Source organism: Cupressus sempervirens, chromosome 5, assembly GCF_028749045.1.
Source record: "Cupressus sempervirens isolate cs-2001-9-10 chromosome 5, ASM2874904v1, whole genome shotgun sequence".
Lineage (NCBI taxonomy): Eukaryota > Viridiplantae > Streptophyta > Pinopsida > Cupressales > Cupressaceae > Cupressus > Cupressus sempervirens.
This window is the reverse complement of record NC_143122.1, coordinates 838,127,988-838,140,692: the sequence shown is the minus strand read 5'-3', so window position 1 is coordinate 838,140,692 and position 12,705 is coordinate 838,127,988. Positions and strand designations below refer to the sequence as shown.

Genomic DNA, 12,705 nt, shown 5'->3' with positions numbered 1-12,705 from the left:
TCAAGGTAGCGATAGAGCGAGAACAAAATAATCGCATGGTCACAAGGGTGGTTAAAGATGATCTAAGGTTAGTATTACGACCTGGCGAAAGTAGTAATAGTTAAGCCAAACAGTTATCGCACGGTTGCAGGTGGTTAGAAGTAATCCTAAGTTAAGGCAGCGACAAAGTGAAAGCGTGTATCTGTACCGTTGTAGGGTTAAATGCAGAGTTAAGATTTCAAGTCGCAACCCGACAAATGCTGTAAGAGTCAACCTCAAACGGTCATCGCAAGGTTGCAGGTTAGAAATGACAGTTAATTTTAATGTTGTGAAAGCACGATCACGGTTGATGTGCGGTTGTCGCTAAGTTGCTGCGGTTAGTAGAATAGAGACATGTTAAGCTGCAAATTGGCAAAAATGGCAATTCTAAGCGGTCATCGCTACTTCATAGGTAGTTAAAGGTAGTTTGAAATTAGGGTTGCGAAGTTGTGAAAGCTAGTAATCACGTTTTTGCAGGTAATCACACAGTTGAAGGTTTTTAAATTGTGAAACTGCGAAGGGTACATAACAGTTAGAATCTCAAGTTGTCACATGGTTGTGAGGAGTTAAAGTTAATTTTGAGTGTAAGTGGCGAAGCTGTGAACAGTAAACTAGGATAGTGATCGCAACCTCGCAATGGGTTAATCATAACCTGGTGTGAAGGCTGCAAAGGAGCGACAATAGGTGTGCACATATTCACAAGGGGTTAAATGAAACCTTAACAAAACGAAACAGAGAAAATCAATCGATTGCATTGTCGCATCGAATAAAGATATCAAAGGAATGACGGTTGCGTAGAGGCGATAAAGAAAAGGTAAAAAGGGTTTTCATGCGTTAATCATGATCGTTGATAGGAGATCGATGGTAGAGATCTAAACTTACTGTGGTTGTGGAGATTCAAATTATATGAATTTGGCGCCAACAGATCAGAGAAAGAATATGAATCATTTTGAGAGTTTCTAATCATTTTTGCTTTCTTTCTCTGATGTATTGAATTCCAATCTACGACTGTTGAATTTCTCAGAGATTCAAGTGCTCTGTTTGTAACTAGCCAAGAACCCTAAGAGGGGGCCTATATATGTAATTTCTAATTTTCTAAGTTAATAGAAATGATCGACAAGTTTCATGCATTTTCTCCCCTTGTAGTAGAGACTATTGAGTGAGAATCGAGAGGTGTATGGAATGAAGGATTAGACTGATGTTTGTAACTAGGTAATGTAATGTTATTATTCCACTTAGAACTAGCATGCCTAGGTTTCTTTCATTGTCTCCTTCGGCTGAGCTAACATGCATGTAGATTAGTCTTTTTGGAATTATAGGACAAGTATTTATGAAGCTGTTAGTATTTGGGCTAATCAGAGAGTATTAGTACAGTGTTAAGAGTATGGGTAGTCAGAGTGCTATCTTTCATAGGTATTTCTGCTCTTTTCCAGAGCTGCATAACATCCTGCATTTGTGATGTGAAGTTAGGATTGAAGTGTGCTGGGAGCTTGCTACTGGGTAACCTTGACTGGTCAGAGAGCCACTTAGGGCCATAGATGTCCTTCTTGCATTACATCTCCTTGCATCCCATAGTCTTAGATGCATTTAAGAGTAGAGTTAGTGTTAGACCTAAAGCCTTGCCTAGGTTGCTTATGTCTATGAGTAATTTGGTTAGCCTCTTCTGCTCTTAGGTTAAGAGCATACCCATAGTTACCCTTTTGATCACATAAAAACATCATTCCAGGTATATCTTGCATCTAAGGGAGTTGTACCTTATAATTCAAAGGTGAGTGATATAATGCATACACTGACCCATTTGTTGGTGACATCCTTTTGTTTCCTCACATTCTGGGTGTCTAGAGTCAAGATAAAGCCAAGTTAGAAAGAGGGACAAACTATTAACCAATAGTTTTTGGCGACTCCGCTAGGGAGACCTGAACGAATTTTTGGTTATCAAATGATTGTGCTGAGGAGCAATCCTAATAGGATCTTTGGTATCTCAAAGATCAGTATTCTCCTGTGTTTTAAATTATCTTGTATGTTCAGGATTGGCGACTCTGATTAAAAGGACCATGCCTTTTAAAATTGTGAAAGGGAAGAGGCCGGATCCTTCCTTTAGAGAACTTCATCAAACTCGCGATCCAGTATTGCGTGATTTGTTTGATGCTTTTAGAGAAAGCATCATTCGAGGAAGAAAAATGAATTTAAGCATTGAAGAAGACCATGTACCAGTTTTGTTATGGAGAAGTATTTGTGCTAGGTATCACAAGATGAAAGAGTTGGGAATGAAAATGAAGTTTTGCAGCATTTTGGAAAAAGGGTGTTGCATTTTAGTGAAGAATTGAAGGTGAATGATGATGAAGTTTCAGAAGTTTCACATGACCTTGTTTCTTATAATTTTTCAGTTTTGAGTGAACAAGAAGCTCAGCCAAGGAAACCCACATTTGAAGAAATAAATGCTGAGAGTGATCCCAACTTACAATTCCTTTTGACGACATCTAAACAAGGTATTTCTGAAGATGAAGGAAAGGGATTAAGCTCTTCCGAAGATCATCAATCTGCTCTGTTGTTAAGGTGTGTGCACCAAATATATTTTAATGTCCAAGACCAGAGAAGAAAGAAACTTGTTTTAGAAAATATGCCTAAAGAAAAATCAGTAAGTGAAGAGCCCTATCTGTACAAAGAAGGAACAACTCCTGTACCTCCTGCAAAAGGAGAAAAAGATGTGACTTCACTGGTGCTCAGCCTTTTAAAGATCAAGAGAAATGATGATGAAGGGATCCAGGATTTCATGGACCAGTTTGATCAAATATTTGCCAAGATCCCTGAAGACAGCATGCCCAACTTATACAACCAAGCTGTATTCTTCATCCTAGCCATGCCTTTGGAGATAAGACATCAACTGAAAGAGATTGAGGTTTGTGATCTTGAAACTACCAAACAAGAAGTTATTAGGATTGGAACGAGCATAAATTTATCAGGACTGATAAAGGAATAGAAGATGCTAAGGTTCCTGATAATGGGGATGTCCTAATTGTTGAGTCTCAGTCTGAAATGTGTCAAAGCCTATCCCATCCTGCTGAGATTATAGATTCATTTGCTGATTACCCTCAAGAAAATATCATGAATGCCAATCCTCAAGTTGCTGAACTGTCTTACACGGCCTGTAGAAATAGCGTAGGAAGCTCAATGATTGAAGAAAAAGACCTTGGTTACCATATGTCTCAATCAGTCCCTATCCTTTACAGAAGACTAGTCAGCAATGACAAGGAAGAGCCTTTTCATGAGACCATTTTCCGTCCTGATACAACTTCTGGTTTTGGCAATTTCATCTTTGACTATAATACCCTTACCTCTGATGACGATGAAAAAAAAGTCCTAAATGACAAAGGGAATGTAGAAGACATAGAAAGAGAAGTTGCTCCCTTTTGGTCGTCTCCTAGTGAGAAATACTCACCTAATGAAGGACTTGTTGAGGAGGGCGTGTAAGGGTGAATGTACTATTTGAGAGCTTGTTGAATGTTCATAACTCTGAAAAAGCAGTGAAATGGACATCAGAAATCTCTCACAACAACTCAGGTATGACAGATTTAACTATTGAAGATGAGTTGTTTGTTGTTCTTCCTTCTCATCCTTATGAACTGGACATTGTCAATCCAAAGTGTGAACCTATTATTGAGGAAAATATTGACACACTAGAGGAGGTAAGGAAAGAAGAATCTTGCATGACCCATTTGTTGGTGACATCCTTTTCTTTCCTCACATTTTGGGCGTCTAGAGTCAAGGTAAAGCCAAGTTAGAAAGAAGGACGAACTGTTAACCAACAATATTTAAAGAGAACACAAAAGCAATAAGTAGAGTTTAGATATATATAAATGCATAGTGGGTACAAAACAGTGTTACGTCAGTACTGGGTACACTGGGACGTGGGTAAAATGGGCCTCATTTTTGGAATGGTTGGGGGATGGCGGCAAGGGGAGTACGGGGCAGGGATGTTTACCGTACTGGGGTAAAGAAATTAATGCACACAGACAATAGGTAAGAACAACAGTAAGAATAGCAGAACTCCTTATTTTATTTGCATATGCTAGATATTACATTATGCTTATGATATGATGATTACAATGATCCCGAAGGGGGTATACATACATCTCAAGGAACCTTCCCGAAGGTGTCTGTCGGCTACATACAACATGTCGGCTACATAATAAGAACCTTCCCGATACGGACGACATACATCTCGATACACACCCTGTCGGCCAATACCGATGACATACATCTTGATACCGATGACATACAATCTAATACTGACGGCATACATCCTGATACCATATTTACTGATGATATTATCCCCCCCAAAAAGAAAAGTCGTCTTCGGATGACAACAATTAACAAAACTCAACAACTAACTACATTTATTCATAAAACATAGGACATCATGAACCAGAAGGCTGTGTCTTAGACTGTGAAGACCAGTTGCGTCGAAGCTGATACACTTGATCTGTTCGGACCTGCAAATCAGCTCTGATTTGAGAGTTCTCCACTTCCTTCAGCATCAATGCAACCTCTTGGCACTCCGCTTCCTTCTGATCATGAGCCTTCTCCGTTGAGTCCTTCTCCTGAAGTGCTGCTACCAACCGCCGCCGCTAGCTGTTGTTCTGCCTGCTGCTTCCCTTGTGCACTTTCCTCGAGTTGCGCTAACAAGGTTGTCTGCTCTGCTTCCCAAGCAATCTGTTGGGTGGCAAGTCGGTTGGCCATCTCCTCTCGAGCCTTCTTCGTTGTCTTTTGAGCTTCCTACCCAGCCTTTGCCTTTCTTCGCTCTGTAAGCACCAACTCTGCCAGGGACTTGCTTTGCTTTGCGATGACAGCCAGGTGAGAACGAACATCTTTATCCTTCTCCGCTACTGGTAGAGGTTCTGACACCTGCGCTCCTCCATCCACTTTCTCTGCTGTTGCACTCTGATCCTCTACCCTTGGTGATGCCGGTACCTCGACTACCTCGTTGTTCGACCAAATGGTCTCCAACTGTAGGTCCAGGTCTCATCAACTAGTCAAACTTCCCACGACTGATAACTGCAATGACTGGGGGTCTAGGGAGCATTGCCCCTCGTCGCCAAGACCAAACTAGCGCTCAAAAACCCACACAAAAATGCATGGAACATACTATTTTTGTGATTTCTTTTGATCCAACACTCTTTTTGGCAACTGCCGATGTTTTCCCTTCCCCTTGGCATCATCTGTTATGCATTCCGAGAATTTTTGATTTGTCAACGTTTTTTTTTCTTTTTAAGAAAACCTCTTGTTACCCTTCTTCTGTGCTGCCAATCCGTATAGCCTCTCGATTCCTTTCTTGCTCACGGTGGAATGAACCCCTGTGTACGGTGAAATGCTCTGGGCTGCTGTACTTGATACTTTCATTATGCTCCATACTTGTAATATGGGATTGTACAGTGGTATTAGCAAGCCAGAAAACTTGCCGTATGGTTAGCAGGATGATGCCTCTAGGAGCGATTTGTTGCTGTACGGGCTCAATGCTTGCTCACTTAAAACTTTGCAAAGATATGCCAGAATTTCCGTATGGTGTCATATGGTGCTTTAACTGGGAAAGCCGTACGGTGATACACTGCTCCCGCCGTACGGTGATCACCAAGTAAATGTGCCTCAAAAATATAGTGCGTCCAAAACTACTTATGCGTCTGTACGGTGCTGAAGCTCGTAATACCTTACCTTGCTAACAGGCCTTACAGATGATGTGTTTTTAAACCTCCTTAATGCCGTACAATATAAAGCCGTACAGTGGAAATTAAGTTTTCCCACAAATCGTATGGTGATCACTTTCAAGCCGTTCAGTGCAGACTAATGCATGACCCCTGTACGGTACTTTCTTATCATTTTTTTCCTATCCTTATGTACAATATTTACATATATATATATATATATATATACAGTATTTATAGTTATTTTTTTCTCAGTTCATTGTCCACGGAGGTGCGTTATTTCTTTCATGGTAGACATTCAACTTCAACCGATTCACTGCATCGGCCACTTCCTTTCTGTCTAGCGTCCATAGTTTTATTGCTCCATTATCACCCACTTCCCGAATTTGGTACGGCCCGACCCATTTCACCTGAAATTTGCTTGGTTTGATCTCGTTCCATCCGTCATACTTCAACACCAACTGTCCCGGATGGAACTTGTTCAATTTTAGGTGTCTATCATGCCATGCTTTGCGCTTGTTCTGTGTCACCTCTGTGGTCCCTTGTGCTTGCAATTGTCGCTCATTGAGTTTATTTAAAGTACACGATCTCTCCATCCGGTTTCCCATATCGCCCAATTTGTTCTCGAAGATCGGTACCATGACTTTGTCAGCCGCCCCTTCTTGCCGTCAATAACACCACTCCGTATTGCTGCAACTTTTATTAAACCCTTCCTCTTTGTTTCCTGTGCAGACCGTATGATGTGTTTTCCTTGTTGTCGGCACGTTTCTACTATATCTGTGGTTCAATGTAACATTTCCTTTATGTACGGTTGTTCGGTGGAATCTTTCCTTCTGGTTTCATACTGTGTGTTCTTCCCTTCAGCTTTAGCCGTAACTGCCTTTCCTTCTTCTGCTTCTTTGTATTCCTTCGGACATTCATTTCCTTCTTCTTTCTTACCTTCGTCGACCCTTAACATATTACAGCTCAAAAAGAGCTCATAATCCTCCATTTGCCAGTGAAAAAGGCCGTTCAACGAGTCTAGATCGTCCTCACTCGACCCTCCTTTCAGTCTCAATCTCCCTCTTTATCAGGTTCCATTGTTTTCTTCCCCTTGTCATCATTCTCGCTTTCACCTTCTGAGTCTGAAGATGCTATCTCCTCACCTACCATTTGTGTGTGTAGGTCAATTATGAATCTTTTCCCTCTGCATACCATTGATAGAGTATTCTTCTTCCATTTGCGCTTAACCCTTGCTTGCACTAGCCATCCATGGCCCAGAATAGTGTCGTACCCTCTCCTCTTCAGCGGAATGACGATGAAGTCGAGCAAGAATGGTTGTGTTCCAATCGTCACTGGTTGTGCTATGAGGACTCCCAATGGTTTGATCTCGTTTTGATCCGCTGTTAATAATTGGAACATAGGTGGCCACAGCGTCGGTTGTCCCAACCTTTTCCAAGTGTTGTCTGGTAACACATTGACACCGGACCCTCTGTCCACAATTGTGTTTGTCAGAACAGTCCCTAGAATTTCCATTTTAACGACTGCCGGATGACGTTCGGATGAGAGGGCTAACAGCATCGAATCTTCTGCACTTGCGCCACCTTCTTTCTCCCTTCCTTGCTCTGCTGGTAACTTAACAGTTGGAGCTATGTTTGTGAGTGCCGTACGGAGTTGAGACATAGTGAGCAACAGATCATTTATTTTGACAGGTACCTTGGTTTGTAATATTTGCTGTACTATGTTATGTTTTGTGTAGTTTCGTGCAGAGGCACTTGTAGTGTCCTTCAGGTGTCCTTTCTCTGCTTGCGTTGCTTTCTGGATCTTTGCCTGCGCTTCCTCCAGTCGCTTCTTTTCTTCCGTCGGGTCGGGGTATACTTTCGCTTGCTTTCGTGTGATGGCCAGAACCTCCTCTTCGTCTATCTTGACGGTGATCAAATTAACTCCCAACTTTGGGCACTTAGCATCTTTGTGATCGCCGTTGTGATCGCCAGGTCCGCACCATCTACATAACAATTTTGGTGTGTTTGCCGTTGTGTAGTCACGGGTGAAGTGGTTCCACAAATTGCATGCACGGCATTGAACTATTGGCCGACCGTTCGCATCGTATTGAATTCGACTCCTGCTACCATTATTGTTGTTGCCATTGTTGTTTTGACCGCGCCGATTATTTTTGTATCCTCCCGTTGTGGCACCCTCTGTACTAGTGTTCACGCTCCCTCCTAACGCGGATGCCTCCTGTGTCAGGAACACTTGCTGTGGTGCTCTTGTTTTTAGGTTGAAAAGGCATTCCTTTGTCGAATGTCCCATGATCTGGTAAATCTCGCAAAATTGATCTTTCAGGTAGGATCCCTTCGTATGGCCTTCTTTCTTGCATTCGATGCACCATAGCTCATTTCCCTTGGTCTCCTTCTGCATGTTCTTGAACTCTTTCATCATCTGAATCATGTCCTTTTGGAGGGCGCGAACCTTCTTGCTGTCCTTTTCGTCATCATTGCTTTCCTCTGTTGAAGATGTGTCATCTGAATTTGACGAGCTACTCTTCTTTTTCGTCTTCTGCTCACTTTCCAGGTTTATTGCCCGATTGTACGCTTTAGTGTATGATGATGGCGGCATGATCTTCATCTTCGTTCACAGCTTCGGGTGGAGGTCTTCAATGAACCATCTTTTCTGTAACCCATCAGCTGGCTTATTCTCCATTTTATTGATCAAGTCCTTCAACTTCTTGGCGTAGACTCAGACTGTTTCATTCTTCCCCTGTTTGGTGTTGTATATCTCCACTACAATTTCGTTGTCGTTGCGGTGCAGTTGAAATTTGGCAGTAAACTCTTTAAGGTTGTCCCAAGTGGTTAATTTCTGGGGATCTACATCGGCGAACCAATCAATTGCAACACCCCATAGGGTGGCCGAAAATTGCCAGACCCATTCGTCTGTATCTGTTATGCCATTCGGCCACAAAATCGTTTTGCATGTTTTACAATGTCGGATCGGATCGGCTGCTCCATCACCATCAAATTTAGGCAACTTCTCCTTAAGTCCTACCATTTCGGCACCAACGCTTTGTATCCCGACATCGATGCTTGGTATCCTGATACCAACAATTTGCACTCCTACACCAACGCTTTGTATCTCGGCAACTGTGCTTTTTGGTGAAGAAGGGTCTTCGTTAAGCGAATTTGTCCGTTTTGGAAGTGTATCGCAGACGAAGAGTTCATTCCACTCTCTTGCTCCCTCGACACTCCAAGCCGTGCGAGTCGATTCTCTTCCGTCTGGATTCTCTTCCCTCGGCAAATACAAGTTCAAAAACTCCTCCCTTGCTTCTTCCAACTCCACCTGCTGTCGAGTCTCCAACAATTCCTCCGTGCTTCTGTGTCCGTTGGCAATCTTTTGGAACCTCCTACGTTCGGCTTGCTGTGCGTATTTCGTCCTTTCCCTTTACCTTATTTCGATCCTTGTTAAGTTGATTTGGCATTAAACTTCATTCCTCCCTCCTTTCAGGTTCATTGGGCAACGACGCCAAATGTTTACCGTACTAGGGTAAAGAAATTAATGCACATAGACGATAGATAAGAACAGTAGTAAGAATAGCAGAACTCCTTATTTTATTCGCATACGCTAGATATTACATTATGCTTATGATATGATGATTACAATGATCTCGAATGGGGTATATATACATCTCAAGGAACCTTCCCGAAGGTGTTCGTCGGCTACATACATATTGGCTACATAATAAGAATCTTCCCGATACCGACGTAGAACCTTCCTGATACCGACGACATACATCCTGATACCATATTTACTGACAACAAGGGAGGGTTGTACAGTTTACACAGAATTTGAAATGCTAGTTATGAAATGATGTTTCAGTAGAACATCGCAAATTAAAATAATGAACATAGCAAAATTGCAACATGAGTTATAACTATTAACATTTGACATAGTAAGATATTACATACCCAATAGTAGCATTCAAAAATCAAAATTCGAATAGAAATTCAAGTACCCATCCTAGGAATAGCATGGTTGTGGAATGACGGAGGTGGGGGTATTTGGGTACTCAAGCACCTAATGCGGGGACGTCTCGGGGACGAGTACTTAGAGGTTTGGGAGGGGGTGTGAGTACCCATGTTACACTAGTACAAAATCACATTCTCATGTGTAGTGCTGATGGTGGGAAGCAAAATAGTGAATAGTTTGTGTCAAACTAGAAGTAAATAGTAAATACATCATTACAATCACATCTTCCTCTTCCCAGCTCTACTAGCGTACTGTAATTCTCTATTATATATATATACTTTTTGCCTTTTGTTTTTAACAAAAAAAAAAAAAAACCATATATATAATTTAAAAAAAAAAGAGAGTTACTTGCAAAAACTCGGCGATTAATCACCAAAAAATCGGCAATTTTTTAGGCAGCTGAGTCACTATTGTTTCTGACAAAAACTGGCCACTTGCAAAAACTCAGCGATTAGTAGGAACTTGCCGATTACTCGGTGATTATGCCAACTATATCTATTTAGGATTTTCAGAGTTTCCTTGAATTCTAATGAATGGCCTGAGCATATATCAACCTATAGCATCTACTGAGAAATAAAACTAGTATTGTTGTGGACTGGCTGATAAATTTTGTCAAGGGCCTGGAAATGTTTTTGGAAAAGTGCCAAATTTAAGTCGATTAACTAGAGAGTTCAATCGACAGAAAGAAGCACAATTGTGTGATGTTTTTGAATATCGTAGCTACAGGTATCCTACACATCCAAATGTCTTTGTTTGGGACTTCCATCACCTATGATAACTTCCTTGAGGACGGAAAGGTAGACAGCCTTTCACAGGGTTTCTGATACTGGTCATGCCAACAATGAACAATCTTATAGGCTCTGCTGGATTTTGAGGAGATGGAGCTAACACAACGCATAATGAAAGCATATATATTAATTTGATCACAGGATTGTTGATAGTTTTCATATTTAATACTCACATCAGCAGTACACTGTTTCCATTGCCATACTGTAAGCCTCTGGGACAAATTTCCTGGCAGCTTTGGATGCCATTGCACTTTATGAGATTTGTGGCAGTGACTATATTCTGGATGGAGAGATCCATTAAATAATTTATTCCAAAGAATAGCAAATATAAAGGGGACATAAATGAAAGTAAAAATGCACGAGGATAAAACTAACAGGACTTTGTGGCAAAAAGGGCCCTTAATAATGCCAATAGCAAGCAGAAACCAATCAGAGATCCCATATTGTGCCATAAAGTTATAACTACCATAAGTATAAAAAGCACATTAAACCATATATTCTGTTAGTATGACCATCTGTTGATAACAATTTAAAATTTGAACGATCTTCTCACTTCAAACTGCCAATGGCCTAAGCTCTAGAGTCATCTGCATAATTTCCTAAAGACATGAGATATGGGGTGCAAGTATGAAGATGGGAGAACTATTTTCTAATGAGTTTCAAGAGTACGTGATAAAGGGTACGAGTACATCATATTCAAATATTAAATACACTGTTATGGGTATTAGAAGAGGGTCCTTGTTAATGAGAGTTCCCTGGTAACAATTCTTATTGGTCATGCTACACGGCTCTTCCTAAGATTTGATTGTGAGTATAATCTTTTTCCTATTTGTCCATGTTACTTCTAACAGATCTGAATTCACTCCATTGATATAAAGCAATTAGCTGAACATTCTGATTGGTACTTTTTCATATGATACAGTAACTGGATTCTCATTCCAATTAATTGGATATTCCAGAGAATGACTTGATCAGTGTATTTAATTGGTTATATATTAAGTTAGTTATATTTTTATAGAAGACTGAGCTCTTTTAAGTTTTATCAATCTAGGCAACTTCTTATATCTGTTATCATGAAATGTGAACCGGGTGCTATTATTCAGTTCTATTTTTTTCTGTGGAGGGTAATGTACTTGTTGATGGTAATTTTTTTTGATGCAAAATCTGAATATTGATATTTATTTTGCAGAGGTTTCAGATAAGATTAAGCAAATTGAAGAGCAGTTCAATATACCCATTACAAAAGCTGAATTTACAGTGATGCGGTCCTCTTTCAATGTATGTTTGTGTTGCTTCTTGAAATACTTGGTCTCTTTTCTTTGGACCATGGTAAAAATTATGACAAGGGTTAATGCCAATCTCAATTCTGCAAATAAGATTGTAGTTCATAATCAGCCACTTTCCTTTGTACCATGGTAAAATTATGATTAGGTTTAATGACAATCTCAATTCTGCAAATTTAGATTGTAGTTCTAATTATGGTGCTTTGTATTTGCAGTATCTATTACCATATATCGTGGGCTGGCATGCATTTTCAAACTCTGTTAATATTGGGGAACATCAGCAAGTTCCATCATAAATTACATATCCTTGATCAATCCACATTGATTGCTTTTGCTAAGCCTATGATGGAAGTGAGTTCTGATTAAGGAGCAGTCCATAGATTTTGGAGTTGTGGAGCATTGCCCACAGTGCAACATGCTAGCTCAAATTCAATTATTCAAATAATGTTAGTGCATATGTTCTGAAAGCTTTTGAAATTGTTCAAATTTCAAATTCTTAGAATCTCAAGGCAATGTTTTATAAGAAAAGCATAAATTGCCTGGGATTGATTTATGAGCTAATTTCAAGAGTTACAGGTATCAAATCTAGCTTGAGGGTGATGTTACCATACTGGATGCTCTGATTTAATTTAGTTTGTGTCTTGAAAGTGAATACATTTTTAACTTTTTGCATATATTTAAGTTTGAATACCCTTTTATTATTTGGAGGTACTAGGTTGCCATACCCTTATAACCAAGAAATGGCTGAACCATAGGAAGACCAAGTGCCTTGCCTTAATTTTTAGGGTGATATCCATATAATCACCATTTTAACAATACAATGTTATAAGAAAATTGAATCACTCTCATATCAGAAAGACAGCTAACAAATGGAGGATGTACACTTATGTCCAAGAAGTGGTGGAATCATATGAATAT

General features: G+C 40.2%; 1 protein-coding gene across 4 annotated transcripts in view; it reads left to right on the top strand.

Moving 5' to 3' along the window:
• Positions 1-12,439, top strand: part of LOC149558487 (single-stranded DNA-binding protein WHY1, chloroplastic-like) — a 70,866-nt gene extending 58,427 nt beyond the window's left edge. For all 4 annotated transcript variants that reach the window (XM_089832695.1, XM_089832694.1, XM_089832697.1 and 1 more), the window contains 2 exons: positions 11,694-11,782; positions 12,003-12,439. In XM_089832695.1, coding sequence (XP_089688821.1) covers positions 11,694-11,782; positions 12,003-12,083 — 170 coding nt within the window. In that variant the 3' untranslated portion in view covers positions 12,084-12,439. The remainder of the gene's footprint in view (positions 1-11,693; positions 11,783-12,002) is intronic.
• Positions 12,440-12,705: the final 266 nt, after the last annotated feature.